The sequence below is a fragment of the Emydura macquarii genome, unplaced genomic scaffold (assembly GCF_026122565.2).
Source record: "Emydura macquarii macquarii isolate MOO-44397 ecotype Brisbane River unplaced genomic scaffold, CSIRO-AGI_Emac_v2 contig_3692, whole genome shotgun sequence".
NCBI classification, from domain to species: domain Eukaryota; kingdom Metazoa; phylum Chordata; order Testudines; family Chelidae; genus Emydura; species Emydura macquarii.
In genome coordinates, this window is record NW_027133829.1 from 5,109,757 (window position 1) to 5,130,458 (window position 20,702).

Below are 20,702 nucleotides of genomic sequence, written 5' to 3' on the forward strand. Positions count from 1 at the left end.
GCTGTGTAGGCATTTGGAAGATGGAAGGGTAGGCAGTCTGAAATATTTCTTTCTACTCAATAGCATCAGCTCATTCTTGCCTGAGTTTAGCTTCAGACAGATACTAGTCATCTTGAAGAGAATATCATTCAGGCACTATATCATCTGGGGAACCATGCTGACATCTGGCACTTTGCTGTACGTCACCTGCATATTGCTGTCCTGCAGTCTCCATTAGGGGTTCGACATAGCTGTTGACTAGAATGGGGGAAGAGAATTCATGAAAGTTATAGAAATTGAGGTGCAGAAGAACCACTTCAGCAAGCTCATTTCTGCTCACACCTACCAGCTCTTATAGATAAAACAGCAGCATCTTATGGCTGACAGGGTCACATGTCACAAAGATCCTACAGAATGAGGAAGGATGTTTCTTGATTGTCTGTGGCCAAGTAGAGATCATCCAGAAGCATAATCTCCTGATCTAAAGCTAGATCAGGATGGATCCAGAACACTGAGAAAAGGTAGGTGTAGTAAAGATGGCTTTTCAGTAGCTTCTCAATTGTTTGACTTAGGGACTGGAAATTGAATATCAGATGGCAGCTTGCGAGGCTGGTTGCAGCCAATGTTGGTGTTGCTGATACCAGTTAGGCAATAATGCATCAACACCACAGGCAGAGCTCTTCAAAGGAAATGTTGTGTGTCTTTCACCAGCCAGGAATGATATAGGGTTAACACGGCAAGTCATGTCATAAGTCACTTTTTTCCTGTGTGTTTCTCGCCTCTGTCAAACATTGGCATAAATCCGCAGTATTAAATGATTATCTTTGTCTTAGAATTAATGTGTGTCAAGAAGAAAGAAGCCTCAGAAAAGATAACCACATAGGCCCCTTTTATTCTTCCTTCCACTGCAGTGGCATCCAAAGACTCCAATCAGCAATTGAGCCCCCTACGTACCAGGTTTTGTACAAAACATTAGGGATGATGCAGTAACCACCCCAAAGAACTTACATCCTTAGTGGATTCTGAAATATTTTCTAATTTGTTTTCTTACTAAATAAATTTGATTCTCCAGTTAGAAGCAGTAAGAGATTTGTTGGTACTGCAGATAAAATCTGAATAACTAAGCATCTTAGTGCACTGTAGTGTTTTGCACAGGAGATTCTACCAGCATGGCCCTAGTTATCTTGCCAGCTTTGGTTAGTGTTTCAGTCCAAAATTCTCCCTCACAAAGAGCAGAGATGTCTGGTCAACCCAATCCTGAGCATATAAGCTTTATATTTTAAAGGAAAGGAAGACATTTCTCACTACATGCACTTCATAGTTAAAGACTATATTTCTCTAACTTGAATATGTTAATTGTTTGAGAGGCTAGAATTGGCTTAAATGTTACCAGCAAGGATGCCTTTTCCCTCTCTTTTCCACCCCATTCCTTCAAAGAATTTAATACTCACAAAAAAGGAATCACCCCAGAGACAGACAAAATACAGGTGGGATCTGTGCAAGCTTCTTGCATAAGGTAACTCTTCCACTGTACCTCAAAAACATTACCTGCAATACCCCCGTCATTCCAATCTTGGACCTATATTGAGCAGACTGGCAATAGGGCAGAAGTTCTCTTGTACTTCTGTGACAAAATGTTCAGAAGAGGCCAAGTCAGTTTCATTTCTGACCCAAAAAGAAACAAGCTAAATCTCAAGTAAGCCACTTGATCTAGCCATGGAGAATCTTAATTCAATCAATCACTGCCCCTAAATCTGTGAAGAGATTTGCTTTAGGGACATTCTCTCTTTGGGACACTATTAAAAACCATATATTCCCTCGAAGAGCTCTCTAAAGATTCTCTATTTCAACAATGAAACAGGGAAAGGGGATTCAGGTCTGACAGATGTCTGTAGATCAAACATACCTTCTTATTTTCAGCTAAATTGTCAGACACTGAGCACTCATACCTACAGTTTTCTTCTTCAGCATCTCAAGGCCTAGCAACTCCCAACACCTAGATTATTTGGACAACTTTTATAATATTGGCATCTATAAATGGTCCCTGGCTCCAACTGCTGGCCTCAGCTTCTCCCATGGCTGGAGGCGGATAGTAACCTCTAGGTTCCTGTGTTTTCCAATTTTCTATTAAACAGGTCAGTTAAACTTGGGAATATCATCTTCCCAACCTTCTCTAAAATCCTCAGGCTGACCTTGCATATCAAAAGTAGTGTAATCACAACAAACAGGAGATAGTAACATTTGGCAAATTGGGCAAACCATCTTTCACCCAATAATGTTCAGACTAGTTGTGCCTAGAACAGCGTTTCTCAATTAAATTTCCCCGCGGAACCCTTTACGCTCCGTGGGGAAATTACACTCATACTCGATACCCTCCGCCGAAAAATCCGGGACATCTTCCTTTTTTCGGTAGCGCGGAGAACGGCTGCTCTCGGTGGCGTGATGTCACTTTCCCGCGGAACCCCAATTGAGAAACACTGGCCTAGAAGATTCAGCACTCTTTCTGCATTTAAATTAATAAAAGAACACTAAGAAACCATATCAGTCCAGTGTAATTTATTGCGTCTCATTTTATTCCACTCAACCACCTGAAATGTATAGTCAATTTGCTGAGTTTGTTCTGATTGTTTTAAGAATTTGGGATAACCACTTTCCTTTGTTTGTGAAAAGTTTAGTAGTAAATCCAATCATTATTTTTGAGAATTGAATTGTTTTTTCTAAAACCTTAGTATGATTATGCATTACTTCCTTACAGTATTTTCTGAACACTGAATAGTTTGGTTGCAAAGCAAAAGTTGCACAAAGTTACTTGAACATAATAAATCTGAGTCATGCAGTTTGCATATGTAAATTCCAATCTATATGCAGAATCTGAAAGGCACTCTAAAATAACACTTCAGTGAACAATCCTATTATTCATGGGTGTCTATAATATGGTGATTACTAACAGTGGTTTGCAATCTCATTATGTATGGAAAAATGTCAAGAAATTAAATTTTAAACCACCCAAATTATAGCAAACAGACAGAAAAGAAAACCATTTGAAACAAAACTGCTTCGAGGATGAAGAACTACTTCGGAGTATTTTTGGCACCTCTGCTATTTTCAGGCATGCCATGGATTTTCAAGCACACTCAACAGGTTAACGCCAAACAGTACATAAAATTAAGACTAATTCCATGAAGGGGTAATGGAGACATTTGTTCTCACCAGGCCCCCGATGGAATTAACAAACCTATATACACAGTTGTACAAGTGCTGAATTTACATGAGCCGCACATGAATGCTGACGTTGTAAAGTATGCACATTACTCCTTCCAAGTACACAAAGAACAATCTAGCTTTTAAACACACGTACAAAAAAAGTTAAGGTAAGATGCATCTGATAAATCAAATATTCAAAATAGAAGTGGAAAGCAGATCTGCGTGTAAATATCTTAGTTTGTTCATATTTGGCTTGTGACTCCGTCATTCTCTTCCCTGTGTCTAAGTTTTAATCAAGTGCCTTGTAGCCGGCTAGCTACTTTTGTACTTCTTTAATGAAGCATTACACCATGAAAACATAAGGAAAAAACAATAATGGGCCTGTTTGTTCATACACTACACAACTACGCAAATAAAATGTTGCATAAACTAATTGTTTACCGATTGTTCTTATGAAAAAGTTTCATGGCTTGAGATATTCCCTCTAGCTGTGATGCAGTCTGAAGTTTTGTTTTGGTTTTTTTGTTTTTGAGTTAATCTCCAGAAAGGGGAAAACATTTTTTTTTTGTTTTTTTCTTTTGTTTCCTTAATCCTACTCACAGGACTTTGCAGTATCTGAGTGACCCTCTTCCTTTGCTCCATCATGTTGAAGTCTTGTCTCAGATCAGGAGACATATTTCTCTCACGGATGTACTCTGGGTCATTTTCATTGATGCGATCAAAATACCTCTCTTTGTGAGGCATGCTGGGAGGGGGAGGAGTAGTGATCACCCCCTGACTGGCATCAGCACTCATGCTTCAATACTGCAGATTATGCTCTTCACCTGAAATAATAAGAGGGCAGGAAAGAATTAATGCCATTTAAATACAAGACATCAAATAGACCTTATAAGCCTGGACAAATACATTCCTCTCTCCTCCACAGCAGGAAGACAAATGACAATTAAAATGCAGCAACTTCACAATCAGTAACCCAGGGTTGATGGGGTGTGCGGGGAGTGTGGAGCTGCGTACCAAAAAACTGAACACACAAAACAGAAGTTACATAACTCAACCATTTATTAATTTAAAAGCCTTTAAATTCCTCAGTTCTGGACTGTCTAATCATCTGTTCGGATTCAAATTTTTTAAAAAGCACCAATCATTTCAACAAAAAAGTGCCAATGTTGAAAATGTACATAATGTATTTTACCACAGACTTCACCTCAATGTTTTATTAAAATCCATTCACTTTCTGGCCCCCATTCCATCATACTGTATAATTCCACTTTCTGATATGCTGAACTTCTGCTAAATCCTATTACAATATTGGACCCTTTGTATACTATACAACTACACGCTTATAGCTCACTGCCGAACTTTAACTAAGGAAGTCAGGACATTCCTTAATTACGGCCTTTTCAAGCCATCCTGTAACTTCAGAGGGAAGATTAAGCTTTGGTCGCATTAAAGATTGCCAGCAGACCTCGAGAGTTCTCCAGATGGTCTCTCAACCCTGAGAAGGCTATAATAAAAAACTGTTAAACTGTGGGGGAAGATCATGTGATCAGTTTCCCAGGACTGCAGCTTTAATATTCACTGAAAATATCTATACGGTGCTAATTTTCTTTCATTTGTGTGTTATTATAAAGGTATTTTCTTACCCGAGCTGAAACTTGATAAATTGTATTGGGAAAAAAGATTCATATAAGCTCGATTTTAAGATCTGATTTAAAAAGAGTATTTGTGAAAATGTTGTAGAATTGGTCATAAGCAGAAATCTAAATCACAACTCATGGAGGTCCAGGTTCAGAAACAAACTCAGGAATCTTATTCTTCAAGCTGGAGAGGACTCATTGATGTTTTCTCAGCTTTCATAATTGAGATTATTGAAATAGAGGGATGTTGGGACTTGTGACAGGTGCAAAGGCACAAACGGGCTTACAGTAAACAAGGTATTCATCACAGCTCAGCTTCCCTGCCCTCTTGTTAATTTCTTTTCCTGAATATTTCTAAAAATCCCTATGCATTACTAAATTTGTAAATAGGCTGCCTCTCAAAATATGGGTTTTGCATCCTTTCCACAACACAAAGTTAACTACAACAGATTTACATCAGATCCTCTATATGAACACTCTGGGGCAAATTCTCAGCTGAGGATCTGCCCCTTGTATTTTTTCTTTCTATTACAGATCCACAATTGCTGAATTCATCCTTTGGCCAAGCAACTAGCCTTCTCAGAGATCACCTCCAAAGCTACTCTGTAAATTGGCTAGCAATAGTCCATCTTGAAAGAGTGGCAAACCATAAGTCTTCTTCTGTACTTGTTTCCCTTCCCCCCCCCCCCTCCAATAAGGTGCACTATCCACAAGAATTAGATTTCCTAAAATGCTCCCAATCCCTGGTAACCAAGTAGCAAATTGTTGCTCTGCTGCTAATCCACTTGGCTGGGCTCAGAAAACATCATCGAGTACACACGTCACACTTTAACATTTAAAAAAGTCTATGGGATATAATTAGTTCTAGTCTGTTACTTTTCAGTACCTTCTTGTGGTAACAGCAAGATGTGTTCATCTGTAAAAAGAATCAAGCCCATACCTGGCAATACCTAGATTCCCCAAAAGAGATTTTCCAATTGCAGTAAACTTCACTTTTTTACTTCCCTTCTCTTCCTTCCTTTCTAATATGTTGCCTAGTTGTTAAAGGTATAATATTTAAACAGTGGTACTCCAACTATACATATGCACTATATGCATACAGTGCTGGCAGCCATATCTCAAGCCACAACTGAAATGGGAGACCTCAAACAGGTTGCTGCATGACATTTCATTTGTGACTTAATAGTTATCACTCTTCCTTCTAAGTCACTAACGAACTAATACCTTCCACATGGTACTGGAAGTGCCATTTTTCAGATGGATATAAAACTGAAGGCCTGAACACTTGTGGTTATTGAATAATCCATGGCATTTTTCATAGTAGAGGTGTTGATCTCAATATTTTATAATTTTCCCAAAGAGACATTCAGGCAAATTATGTTCCGCTTGCATTTTAAACTGCACAGTACAATTGACTTCATACCTTGTCCTAAATTTGTGTGAAGTTGCTTTGCACTTTTAAACTCCTCCCATGTTCCACCCCCAGAGATGGCGATCTTCCAGTGGTGAAAGAAAAGATTTCTACACTATACAGTTTGATGGATGCTTTAGAAATATAAAGTAGCAGTTCCTCTTTTCTCATCTTACATAAAAAAATGAAGACGGACATACTGAAAAAACATGCATGGTTTTGGATATCTGCCTCATCCTCTCCCCTTTAGCACAGGACTGGTGGTGTTAAACACACTGGGGACTTGCAGGAAACCCAGACCCAGACTACATGAATCACTGGGTAAGCTGCATGAGGGGGTTCTTTCTCTGGTCTGAGCTTATTTACGGGTCCTCAGCTCAACTAGCAGCAAGGTCAGCTCAGTTGCTCTGCTGCTATTGGTTCCTGGCCCCTCCACTGGTGGTCAGGAAGTAAGGAAAGAGAAAGTACCTTTCCGAGTAGTATTAGTTAGTCCGTTTCCAGTGCATACTATGTAGCCCAAGTTGGGTGGATAAATGGAATATATTGTATAGAGAGAGCAACATGGGGAAAAAAGGAGAGGAATGGCAGAGAGAGAATAGCAGAGTTACTATGCTAGGCAAGACATAGCAACTTGCCACTGGATGAAGAAAAGGCAGTAATGACAAATGGACACAGGGATCAAACCTGAAAGTGTGTATCTCTATCCTCTGTGGGTTGCACCCAACTCAGGCACTTGAGGCATCTGTCTTTTCCTGCATTTTGGCAACACCTGTATATAAGATGCGGCTTGACAAAGCCCTGACTGGGATGATTTAGTTGGGGTTGGTCCTGCTTTGAGCAGGGGGTAGGACACTAGATGACCTCCTGAGGTCCCTTCCAATCCTAATCTTCTATGATTCTATGATCTTACACCAATTAAGGTTCAAAATCTCTCTCTCTCTCTCTTTTTTTTTTTTGTCAGAATAGTTGTTAGCCAACTCTACCTCCTTTCCTTCTAGCCATGTCCTCATTCACATGGAGTTGAATTCCTGTGTTGCAAGGGAAGGATGGCTGTGTGTGTGTTTCAGGGGGGTTGCACTTAGGTGGCTGTATTACTTCTTTGGGTGGCCCCTCCCACACTATTTCTACTGGATTTCCTGTTTGGGGCTGGAAACTTTGGGCAGGACTGTTATTTTTATTACTGTAATAAAGACCCTTCCAATGAAAATGAAGCTTTAAACAACAAAAATCGCCTCCAATAATTAAATACAACAGCAAATTCATTTCAGGCTGCAAGACAGCCTTGGTCACAACTCTAACATATTCCCAGCCCGATACTTGGTAGGCTTTATCCCCCAGGATAGCATGGTCCACTGTCCTACTTGGAATAACTGTTAGTAATAATGGTGTTAAATACTAGAAACAATTTGGGGGCAAAAAGGTTGGGAATGAGAAGAAAGAGGAGGTAAGAGATAAATAAGGGTGTGGAAGAGGAAGACTGAAATAAAGACACTCAAGCCTTGTCTACACTAGCACTTATGCCGGCAAAGCTTTCGTTGCTCAGGGATGTTAAAAAAAACAATCCCAAGTGACATAAGTTTTGACAGCATAAAGGCTTGTATAGTCATATTATGTTGATGGGAGAGCGCTCGCCCACCAACATAGCCATCGCCTCTCATTTAGATGGTTTTGTTGTGTCGGTGGGAGTGCTCTCTCCCGTTGACATTATGCAGCTACACAAATGCTTATGCCAGGAAAACTTATGTGGCTATGGGGTTATTTTTTCCCACATCCCTGAGCAAAAAAAGTTTTGCCGGCATAAGTGCTAGTGTAGACAAGGCCTCAGACACATGGAAAATTTCTCTCACCAAAGACAGTGTCTTGAGTGTGAACGCCACAAGAAGTGCTGACTCTAGAAAAGTCAACTGCAGCATTTTGAAATGACAAGACTAATGGGGGAGACACCAAATCAACTGACCTACAAGGACGTATTCAGACTTAACTCTTCTTTTTGGAATACTAGCAGAATAAATTCTGAAACAAACTCTTTGTTACCATTAGGCACCTTCACTTCCTCGCTGCAGCACAACCCTGCTCTGAAATTTTTCAACATCCCAAATTAACCACTGCTACTATTGAAACCTTTAGATTTCTTTTGAAAGTACTTTGAGGTTAAGCATCCAATCTACCTGATTATTAAGCATAATAGTGATTTGTGTCTCATAATTAGCTTATTCTAGAGCATACCAAAATCTAATGTAAGTAAAGGAACAGAATTCAATTAGTCTTTGATCTCCTGACAAAGAGAAAATTAACTGAGAACTGTAAATCTCTCTCAATCAGATGATGTGATTTCTCTCATGTTTCAGCAGTTCTATTTTGTCACCACCAAGTTTCGTGTACATCAACAAGATAAATAAAATACATGTCCAAGCATTACCGCTTTCCAAAATCATTTGTGGAATTGGAAAGATTTGTGCCATATTAAAGGAAGGTTATCATTTGTTCAAAAGTATGTCAGCTGGTTTAGCCCATATATAGCAAATACAGACTAACATAATATTTCTACAAATATTTGTAGAAAATGTAGACCTAAATCTGGTTTTATATAAAGGTAAATAGCTGCAAACTAATGCCTGAGGATTACAAACAGAATAGTTTAATATAGTGCTGCACAATTAATCCACCTGGTGTAATTCTTTTCCACTTAGACTAACTGAGCTGATGGAATAATTTTCCACACCTTTGAGACTCCACTTTAAAAACAAACCACACACTGTATGACAGTTTGCTTTTTTTCCTATTTAATGAGAACATTAATAAAAATTGGGCCTGGAGAACAATTCTATTTGTGTGTTAAGTATTTGAACCATTGTTACTTTACAACAACAAGCAATTGGATTACATTGTAACCTATCCTGAAAACAGGAACAGTAATTGAAGTAAATTCACTTTGGAGGCTAGGCTGAATGACTTACTCTGTGTCTGGTTGAAATTGGGCATAGACAAGGGCTAGTTAGCTCTGGTTCAAGCCAGATAATGTTGAACCATGGTGGATATGAGGAGGCTATGTGCCCCTTTAATTGAGGATGTGACGTTCTTAGCCTTTTGAGGGAGACATTTTGGCGATAGATCTAGCGCCTCTGTCTGTTTACCTCAGCAATAGCAACAGTTCATTGCAGCTGCAGCTACCGCTAAGCTACATTTTCAGTGCAACACATGGGGATTTAGCAGCACAACTCCCATTGAAATGAAAAACAATTAACACACCGGCTTGCACAATATGCTCAGGAAGGTGGCCATAAATACACGTGAACATATCAAATTACAAGAGGGAAAGTTACTATGCACAGTAGATCACATATGCCTAGATTAGTGCATGGAAGTTGTCGTCATCCTTTGGTATGACAATGAATAAAACTGCAGTGCTCTATGAAAGCTTACACCAATGGTGACAACGCTTGTTGAATGGGTTCTTAAGATGACAACAGTAAGTTAGAAAAACAAAAAAAAAGAGTCTTTGTGAATGGCAAAATCCACAACATATTTCATGAAAACATGTTTTCTTGGTTTTTCTAGCACATTGCTAAGGTTCTGTACATGACCATAACATTCCGATTTAAATATACAGTCTATTTTGATACGAAGTTCTTCTGCAAAAATATGAGGGAGATTCCCATACCTGAGCTATGCTTTTTAGGTGAAAAATCTGAAGAACTGTCCCAAATTGAGGTGTCAATAAAGGAGATTTTTGGAACAAATCAATAAATTAAACAGTAATAAGTTACCAGTACCAGATAGTATTCACCCAAGAGCTCTGAAGGAACTCAAATATGAAATTACAGAACAAGTAACTCTGGTATGTAACCTATCACTTAAATCAGCTTCTGTACCAGATGACTGGAGGACAGCTAATGTGACACCAATTTTTAAAAAAGGTTACAGAGATGATGCTGGCAATTATAGCCCAGTAAGGCAAACTTCAGCACCAGGCAAACTGGTTAAAACTACAGGAAAAAAAAACAACAGAATTATCAGACACATAGATGAACATAATTTTTGGGGAAGAGTCAACATAGCTTTTGTAAAGGGAAATCATGCCTCACCAATATATTACAATTCTTTGAGGGGGATCATCAAACATTAGGACAACAGTGATCCAGTGGTACAGTGTACTTGGATTTTCAGAAAGCCTTTGACATGGTCCTCACCAAAGGCTCTTAAGCAAAGAAAGCATTCATGGATAAGAGGGAAGGTCCTCTATGGATCAGTAACTGATTAAAAGATAGGAAACAAAGGGTAGGAATACATGGTCAGTTTTCAAAATGGAGAGAAGTAAATAGCAGTGTCCCCCAGGGATCTGTACTGGACCAGAGCTGTTCAACATATTCATGAATCATCTGGAAAATGTAGCTTGGGAAAAGAAGTGGTCACACTATTGCAGTGTGAAGAGAAATCTGCTCTGACACAAAGCACAAATATATTGAACTGAACAGCAGCAAAGGAAACAGACAGTGAACAATTTCTTTCCTTAAACATTTTCTGCTTTTTCAAAGTTGACTCTAGGGTAAAAGTTCTTTTCTAAACTCTCAAGTCTGCTCTGCTGTGCAAACAAAAGTATTCAAAAGAATCCGACAAATACTGTGGCATGAATTGTTACAAAATGTCCATAAATCAAATGGTAAGTCTTCTGATACTAGGTTCTAGCATTATTTTTAGGAGTGCTACAGTCTACTCACTCTGCTTTATAAAACTGTTAGAGAGGTTAAGCCAGTAAGTGATGTGTCAGCAGTGCCGTGTGTTGTCATGTAGCATTCTTTTGCACTGTTTCCAGCGAGCCTTTAGATAACCTAACTACTTGATTTTGAACAGAATGGAATCAAATCTCACTATTTATAAATGGTTTCTACCATTAAATCCCAATGAACATTAAACAAGATTATTTTACTAACACTATGTTAAATCCTAGGCATTATGTTTTACAGAATAAAAAATTCAATCTGATTGAAGAAATATTGTATTATAATAAGCATGTTTATAGTACATTACCATTTTAAAGCAGCATGGAAGAGTAGACTATGACTACTAAACTGTGAGCAAGGAAGATACTTACGCATGGGAATAACTTCAAGCATGAGAGTACTCCTGTTTGTTTTAATGGGAGTACTCACATGCTTAAAATTACACATGCTTAAGTATCTTCCTGAATAGGGGCCTGATTCACAAAAGCTGGATTCTAATCTGCTTTCATGGATTTTCTGCATGTCTTGGGCAATTTATTTAGTCTTTCAATGCCTGCGTTTTCTCATCTATTAAAGGATATTATAATAATAATGCTTACCCATCCCTATAAAAGCACTGAGGTCCCTGGAACAGTACTATTATTCAATATTTCACATACAGAATTTGTCCATGATCTACATAAATATTTACTGATTATTAACAATGTCTAAGTTTCCTTAATCCTTTCCCAGAATAGTTTGTTATTTTGTCGATTGTCACTGGTTTAATGATAGATCCACTCAAATCTGCAGAGGAGGAATGGGTTTCTTATGGACTCTTTTTATTATAGGTCATGCAACTTCTTTGATTTTTTAATTTAAGTCATATCTGAAGAAAAGTCTCAGAACAATCTCAAGTAGTTCTGGACCCAAATGTATGTTTTAGAAAAGCTTTTTTTTTTTTTTTTTTTTTTTAACAAAACAATAGAAATATCTTCATAAAACATTTTTAAAACCCCACATTTCAATAAAACAGTTTTTCTTTGTTTGGATTTAAGGATCCTTCTACAGTCTTGGCGGCAACAAACACTGCAGTACTGCAATAGTTTCAATTTTTGGTTCTCATGACCTAATTTATTTTCATTATCCAAACTGAGTGAAGTAGAAAAGTGATCATCTGCAAATAAGGGAAAGATAGGCCCACTTAAGTTCCAGACTGGGATTTTGAACCTGATCTAGTTCAAGAGGGATTTGGAACCCAGTTCAAGTGAAAGAATAAATTAACTCAATTTCATTTTTGAGTCTATAAAGTATTTAACAAAAAGATAAGACTTTTAAAAAGTATTATTTCTAACCTGACAGTGCTTCATTATATAATTGAATGTACCTAAAATTGATAAATAAAGTATATGACTGGTTCTAATTCAACTTTTAACACAACATAATTCATTGTTATCTATCTTTGTTTACAGACAGAACTGTGGTCACAGAAGAATTTCCCTCACTTTTATGGGCAGTGAAATGTATCTAAGATTCCACAGCGATATAACTATGACAAGTGCAAGAAACAATTTTACTGTACATTTGGTTTTAATTATGAAGATCATTCTTAGAAGCCAAGAATTCTGAGTTTTACAAATATATCTTCTCTGTTACAGTACCTTCTGGTCTCCTAACATCCTGTTGCAATATCAAGTTTTTCAGGCTCACCGCAAAGCCCACTTTGTAGCAGAAGAGAGAACTTTAATTTTAACGTGAATGTGCACAGTCGGCATGCTGATTGTGTGTGCTGGAAGGATTGCATTTATTATAGTATTTAATCAAACATCCCAGAGATTTGCATATGCCCTCTAAAAAGGCACCATTTTGAACTGGGAAGGATACAACAGACAAATTAAAAATTCTTCTATTTCATTATTTGGATGCATTACTTCCAGTTTTAGGGAAGCTTCTATTTGATTCCACAGCAGATCAGAAGTCTTTGATTTAATGGTGGTCTTGATTATCATTAGAAATGTCATGGCAGAAACAGCTGCTCCTTTGGTTTAATGACGGGTCAGAAGTTGATGGGTGGGCAATCCAAATGACAGACATGAAGCAACTGTTACATTTTACAAATGTTTATATGAACAACTGATATTGCACATTGCAGTGTGTGGCCAATTTTTTTTTTTTAATAGACCAAACCTCTGGTGCATCTATCTCCTCTTCATAACATAGTAGCAATATTGACCTTTAACGGTTATCAGTTTACCAACCTCATACCCCAATAAAGGGAAAACTAATTTTTTTAAACACTGCCACCTACTGACAGTTTAGAGATGCAATCAACTGTTTAAATGTTCCTGAAGAAGAGATGTGTAAACCCAGCCAGCAGTGTATTCTACAAGAGTCATTTGTAACTGGAGATCTGTTGCAAAAATAAAACTGCAACAGATCTTGGTTCATAAATTCTTCAGGAAAGGGACTGTGTCTTCATGTGTATTTGTACAGCACTGCACACAATGGGGCCCCAATCTTGATTGGGACCTTTGAATACTGCTGTATTATAATAAGATGAATAAAGTTCATGAATAACCTAAATTTAAGTTGGTAAAATTTCACTTTTTTTTTTTTTTTGCAAATAGGTATTGGAACAGACTTCTGCAAATATAAATACATTTTTGAGAATCCTTTGAAGCTGGATTACATATTAAATACAAAGAAATGGCATATTTAAACATTAAATTTGTGACAGACATAGACAAAAGCTAAGATATTTTAAGGAAAAATGATAATGATATGCCCTTAACTCATTTTAATGAATAAAGGAGAAGTGACAACAGGAGTGTTAAGGATGACAACGTTTCTAATTGTACTTTTGGGCTACTGGATCCAAACCCTGTAGCTCCCCTTCTGGGCAGAACTATTTTGTGCTGATCTAACTCCACTTCCAGTGCAGGCATCATCACGTATGCAAGCTCATGGTTGGGCTGGAGTGGTGCTGGTGACCTTGCACTTGTCCTCTATATTGGAGTGAATCATTTTATTCCACATATTTTTTACCATTACAGATTATTTGTAAATACATAGTTTAGCACAATTACTCATTTAAAACACCAACTGAAAGATCATGATGAATTTAATCATGCTAACACGTTTCATAGCAATGGATTTTTGCCCTAACAGAACTTAATATATTCATGTGAGACTGAGTGTTTCAAGAATTTAGCAGACAAGGTGGTGAAGAGTTTTCCAGGAGGACAATGGACCTCAATTAAAAACTATTTGCTTACAAAATCAGACATAAGTATCATAACGCACTATTACTGAAAAATTTCTTACGTTCTCATTTTTACCATATAAAATACATCAATTAGACTATAAATATTGTCCTTACATTTCAATGTGATACTTGAACCTGTTTTTAACTTATGAGCCTTGTATGAAGCCTGAGCACCAAGCGGCAGGGTCGAAGCACATCACTCTGCATCCCGGGGCTCCCTGTGGTGTGGGGCCCCAGGAAATTGCCCTGCTTGCCACCCCCTAATGCCGGCCCTGCACTTTTGATGCCACTAAACTAAACCAGTTCTGTGACCCTCCTGGGGGCTGCAACCCCCAGGCCGAGCAACACTGACCTAGATAAGTTGATGTACCCCTTGGAAGACCCCTGCATATTTTTAGAGGTACACATACCCCTGATTAAGAACCACTGGAATAGGGTAACAGTCCCTTGGATAACCTTTGAATACAGTATGCCTTGTAAGGTATCATTTGAAAACTCAATTTGCTAATCAGTATCATCTGATAAAATGTGTGTAGCTACATTGTATGTGAAGTTATGAGATTCCACTCTATGGTGTTAACACATATTCCAAACTGAGGTTGGCAAACAGGTCTGTCTTAAAGGAACATGTGCTATGCTTAAATTGCATTTCCGCAGTAAACAGAGTCATCAAGCAGGAAGAGAAAGAAAGGAAGCTCAAACAGGTGAGAAAAAAGCAGCAGATCCTTCCATATGGACCTTTTGTCCCCTGATACCCAACCAGAAACCTTTTCCAAGAGGGGGACTGAAACTATAAAAAGGAGGGATAAGCACCCGAAGTATCTCTCTCTCTGCTCATTGATTCACTACACCTGAAGGAAAAAAGGAAGCAGCTGTTGGACTGGGGGATTGTCCCTGTCCTAAGACATTTGATTAGTAGGATTGCTGAAAGCATGCTGTGAAAAAAGCTTTACTTTGAATTTAATAGTTTAAATTTAAATAAGGCACCAACAGTGTTTTATCTTTATTTTTCTTGCAATCATTTCTGACTTTTATGCCTTATTACTTGTACTTAATTAAGATCTCTCTTTGTAGTTAGTAGACTTGTTTTATTTAATCCAGTGTGTTTAAATTCAAGTGTCTGGGAAACTCCATTTGGGGTGGCAAGTTGTGTGCATGTTATTTCTGTTAAAGAAATAATATGGATCTATAGCTTGTATTGTCCGAGAGAAGGGTGGGCAGTACAGGACATACATTTCTAGGGGAAAAACTTAAGACTGGAGGTGTGCTGGGGTCACCCTGCAATACAACCAAGATTGGTGAGAGCCAGAGTGTAACCCATGTGCAGCTGGCAGGCTGCAGTTACACACAAACACTGCAGGTGTGTAGCTTGCATACTGGAAGGCTGTTTGTGAGTAGCGCAGGTGGGAGTTCCTTCAGCAAGGAATTGTAAGGCACCCAAGGTTCAGTGCAGAGGTGCCACAGTTGCTCTTTAGTCTGGATTCTACCCTGGTATATTACAGAGGTAACAGCCAATGCTACTGTTGGTGGCAACATGAACCTCCCCAAGGCAGTAAAGGCAGCACTGGTGTTAGTCACTCACAGAGAAGAAAGAAGAGCAGGAGACAGTTCTGAAACCCCAGGTCTCTTGGCATAGTCCTTCATGGTAGAAGCATGAGGCACCTGCTCCTGAGGCAGAAAGACTAAACTAAATATGTTAACTATAACACTAAAACACTAAGTCTAAACTTACCAAAAAAGAATTTACTATATATATTTACAAGTACAGAAGTAGAGGAAGACATAGTGGATGCAGCAAATACCTAACTCAGGCCATGTGGTGGTAAGAAGGTACTGGAGAGGCATTGATCTGTGACACCCTTAATGCCCTTGGCTTGAAGCATGAGGAGAGCAACTGCTTATGCATGGACCAACAGAACTTGCTTCAGATCTCTGGTCTCAGGTGCATGGTGCACATACGTAACCATATGTGGAATGCATATAGGGACTGGTACTCGAAGATCTGCTGAACTAAAAATATTTCTAACATTTCTGACCATATCCTACTAAATTATAGCTTCTAAACATGCAGGGAACCAGTTCAAGCTTAAGATTCTATGATACTGTACGTATGATACCCAAGAGATATCTTAAGCAATATTTTTTATTGTCATTTTGCAATAAGGACGATAAATCCACCCACCCAAAAAGTATGTTAGTGCTTTTTCTCTAAAGAAAAGGATAAACATTTTAGGATCATGTAGTATCAGAATAAACACAACAGAAAATAGTTACTATGAAAGATGTAAAGAAAATATAGAGGGGCTCTCACAAAAGTAAGACCTTTGCTTGTCTGTTATCAGTTTACAATGTTTCCATGGAAACCTGCTGCTAACATACGAATGTTCTTGTTGCATTATATTTTGAACAGAAATTCCTTTGTGAAAACCGTCCACAGCCAGTGCCAACCATCCAATGAAATTATAATGACCTTCACTATGCCCAAAACAGCAGAGGCATGACACTGTCTCTCTCTTCTGGTACAGCTACTGCTATAGATTTGTTTTACATGCCCATACTGAACTGAAAAAGATGTACACAGTGGCTTTTAAATACCTTTTCCTGAATCAAGAGCCTGATTCTGCTTCCAAGGAAGTCAATGGAAAAATTCAGCATTTCAGAATAGATTTCTAACAGCCCAATCCAGTGCCCATAGATGTCAGTGAAACACCTCCCACTTACTTCAGTGGACTTTGGATCAGAGTCTAAATGTACAACCTAGTATTAGAGTGTAGATAGCGACCCAAATTACATGTAGCAATCCCACAATATTTAATATTTGCCAAAAATTTAAACGGAAAATTTGTTTTCATTATGCGTATGCCAAACAAACAAGCATATAAGACAGAAAACTAGTCTCCTTACCTTAATTTTTATTTCTCATAATGGAAGGCATCCACTGGTCTGGACATTACTCATGGATTAGATCTGTTCATTCCACCACAATGCAGGCAGAAAAATTCTACCCTGGAAGGAGATGTGGTATGAAATTTCAGGAAGATTGGTATTTTGTTTGGTTTTGTAAGTTAAGGGTATGTGTCTAGGTGGAAATTAAGTTTATAATTTGAAACTAGCTTCAACTTTAACTTTCTTTAAAGAGCAGTTCTATCCTGAAGAAAGTGTCTATATAAAAACAGCTCCTTTTTATTTGAGAGATCCTCTTCACATGAGTATATGTGGAGTCTTGTCTCTTTATTGTATTCACTAAAACGTGCTTTCACTACATTTTACTCCCTGTGAGATTGCATAGGCAGAGCAAAATGGGAGAGCAAACTGAATTTTTTTCCTTCCGGTGCATCAGAGTTGTTTACTAAATTCCACTCATTTGCATCTATGCAATCATTAAAGCTTATGTGACTGCAAGGTAAAAGTGAAAGCATAATTAGTCTTGTAGACTAATGGTGCATGGGATGGAAAGAATTTAGTTTAATCCCAGGTGGAGTTTAAGGAATTGGTAATTAGAAGAGAGAGATTTCTGTATCAAATGTGCTCAAATTACACATTGTGGCAGAGTGCCTTCGCCACCTCAGTGGGTCCAGCGCTTCCCCAAGTGTACTCCTTCACCCCGCAGAATTTTCCCCCTCTTATGGTGGGTGAGGGTAATCACCACCCAAAATGGCCTCTCCTCTCTGGCTTCCAGCCCTTGCCTCTTCGCTGGGGCCCTGGTAACTCAAGCAAACAGCCAGTGAGGAGGGTGGGGATGCGGTCCCACTCGGGCCCCAACCCAGGGACTCTACAAGTAGCAGCCTCATGCCGCCGGCTTCAAGAAAACTACTAGCTTCCCTGCGTTACCTCCTCATGGCCCCTGAGCTCCCTGTCCACACCCTGCTTGATTAGGGCCCCTCCTGGGCTCCTTGCCTGGGGAGTCGTAGTCTCCGATACCCTCTCCAGGCATGGCAGCTTCAAACCAAACCAAACAACGAGGTCAATCTTCCCCTTGTGACAGGGTCTTTCCCTCAGGCCTCTGGGCCTGGGAAGGTCCTCAGCCCTGTTTGGGCAGGGTTCCTCCCCAGTCTCTGAACCTGCAGGTTCTCACCTGATCCTTGTTAGCACTTGCACCACCCAGCTCTCCTCGCTCCCACAGCTCCTATCGCCCATACCTGTCTGGCTGGAGGGGAGGCTTTTAACAGATTCCAGGCAGGTCCTTGATTGGCTCCAGGTGTCCTAATTAAGCAGGAGTAACCCTTGTTCAGATACCAAGGGAAAAGGGACCTGCTTATCCTGGGGCTGATATATCTGCCTTCTACCTGAAGATGCCCAATTTTGTCTGATCTTGGACGCTAAGCAGGGTGGGGCCTGGTTAGTACTTGGATGGGAGAACTACTGGGTGCCATAGGCTTTTCTCAGAACACAACAGAACCACTCTCCTATAGCCAGCTGGCCTGACCCTGTAGCACTGATACACACACCAAAAAGAAAAACTCATTACACCATTTATACTGTCAGAGTCACTCTTCAAAATGCAATGACAATTAAATAAAATAGTGTTTTTTTAATAGTTGAAAACCTAAATTTCATTCTTTTTTGCAAATGCAACACTAAGTTTATTTTTATCTTTTTTACTACAGGAAACTATGTCAGGAAGCTCTCAAAGTTCAACACAACTAAATTTTTCCTTAATATTTGAAAAATAACGGTAAATCCTTTACACACTATAGCTACTGATTACTGCTTTAATTCTGAAGATTAGCGAATGCTTTCTTTTTGGATAATACTCAAAACAAAGTAAATACTGGGTTAGTTATGACACTTGTTGTTCTAATACTTTAATAGCCTATTGTTCACTCTTGGTTGCCTCAGCAAGATAAAACATTGAAAAGCAGCATTTCCTGACAGAAAGTAAATTCCCACTGTGTGTCACAGGACTCCAGCCAAGATCTCTGCTTCACAGAAGGAGTGGCAGCCCTCTTCTCTGATTGCAGAATGACACAGAAATTATTATTAGTTAAACTATTTGGTCTGGTGGATACTGCAGCTCAAGAATGCACACTGCCTTCTATTTTGCATGACCTACCATTCAAGTACAGCTATACTATCAATCCTGAAAAAAGTTAACATCTCAACCTATGTGCATCCCCAATTATAGTTATCCGATGTATGTTACAACTAAGGACTGAGCTCAGACCTAACTATTTCTAGAATTTAGTGATGATTCTCAGCCTAAAATTATTTCCATATGATAGTCTGGTATCTTTCTGAAAATGTTAAAATATTAGATGATATCAAACTTACAGTGAAATTACCGGTACTAAACAGCATATTTATTTATTCATAGTATACCTTTTAATAGGTAACATTGCTACTGTAACAAATCATAAGACGTGTTCAGACATGACAAAGGGCATGGTGTAAATACCTAAAAACAGACAAATTAATCCAACAGTATAGTAACTATGATAAGATCAAAAAGTTGTTTGTTACAAATTTTCATCATACACTCTCTTCCAATTAACAAGCACATTGAAGATAATTAACATGCTGCTAACAAGACATCTGACTTTCTGTCATAGTACAATAATGAAAATGTGCTCTGTCTCCATCAAATCTACTGGAAATATTATTAAGCATTTGTCTTCCCATTGACATGCACACATGACTCCCATTAGTTTTAATGAGAATGAGGCAAATGCAATCAATGGCAGAATAAACTCTAGAGATTGCATAACTAAATTGCAGTATGCCGGAGATGTAGCAAGGACTTCTAAAGAAAGCAAACTTGCTGCAAGATAATACTCCTGCTGGAATTCTGCACCACTGTGCAATGCAGAATTTGCACAGAATTGATGTTCCTTGCAGAATGTTATTTTTCACACGATTTGTGATTTCCACCAAAGTGCTTCCTCCTTCTGCTTTTTCCCCCTGGGGCTGACAGCAGGAGCCCTGGCCATGCATGATTATATTGTGTTATTTTGATAAAATGTGCAGAATTTCCTCAGGAGTAAAGGTAACTATTACAATGGAGAAAATTCTTTCACAGAAGTTTCCCAATCAGTGTTCTATGCCGCAGTTTAGAACCTCCTACCTTTACATAGGCGTGTCTTCGCTATCCAGCTTTTGTCTTCATGATGAAATTATGGCTAATCAAACCAAATGGTGACACTTTGGGCTTTCACACAATACTACAAGTTACAATTATAAATATACCCACACTGTATATTTTAAAAAATTGATTCGCTACACTGCGAACATTATGACATGTAAATTCCTGCTTCTGTAACCACATAAATTTATTGGCAGGATGGTAGGGTAAAGTTCACTTCTCAGGCTGCTTCCTCAACACCAATCAGCAAAGTTTAGTTATGTCAATTTATGTCACTTTCAGTGCTCAATGAGGCAAGGAAATGGATTAGAGTGCTAGACTGTGGAAACAATGCAAAACAACGATGCCAAATCTGAGTATCAAACTCCCAGGCTCAGCTTTATATGCCCGACTTCATAAAAGTTACTGGAATTAATGCAGTTTAGAA

At 38.6% G+C, this 20,702-nt stretch overlaps 1 protein-coding gene across 13 annotated transcripts in view; it reads right to left on the reverse strand.

Moving 5' to 3' along the window:
• ADD3 (adducin 3) overlaps positions 1–20,702 on the reverse strand; it is a 174,901-nt gene that overhangs the window by 39,961 nt on the left and 114,238 nt on the right. For 8 of the 13 annotated variants that reach the window (XM_067537212.1, XM_067537209.1, XM_067537210.1 and 5 more), the window contains one exon: positions 3,784–4,007. In XM_067537212.1, the coding sequence (XP_067393313.1) occupies positions 3,784–3,978 (195 nt within the window). In that variant the 5' untranslated portion in view covers positions 3,979–4,007. Of the gene's footprint in view, positions 1–3,783; positions 4,008–15,778; positions 15,851–17,100; positions 17,203–20,702 lie in introns of those variants that run through there. The other 5 variants (XM_067537216.1, XM_067537214.1, XM_067537217.1 and 2 more) reach the window with 3 other exon arrangements.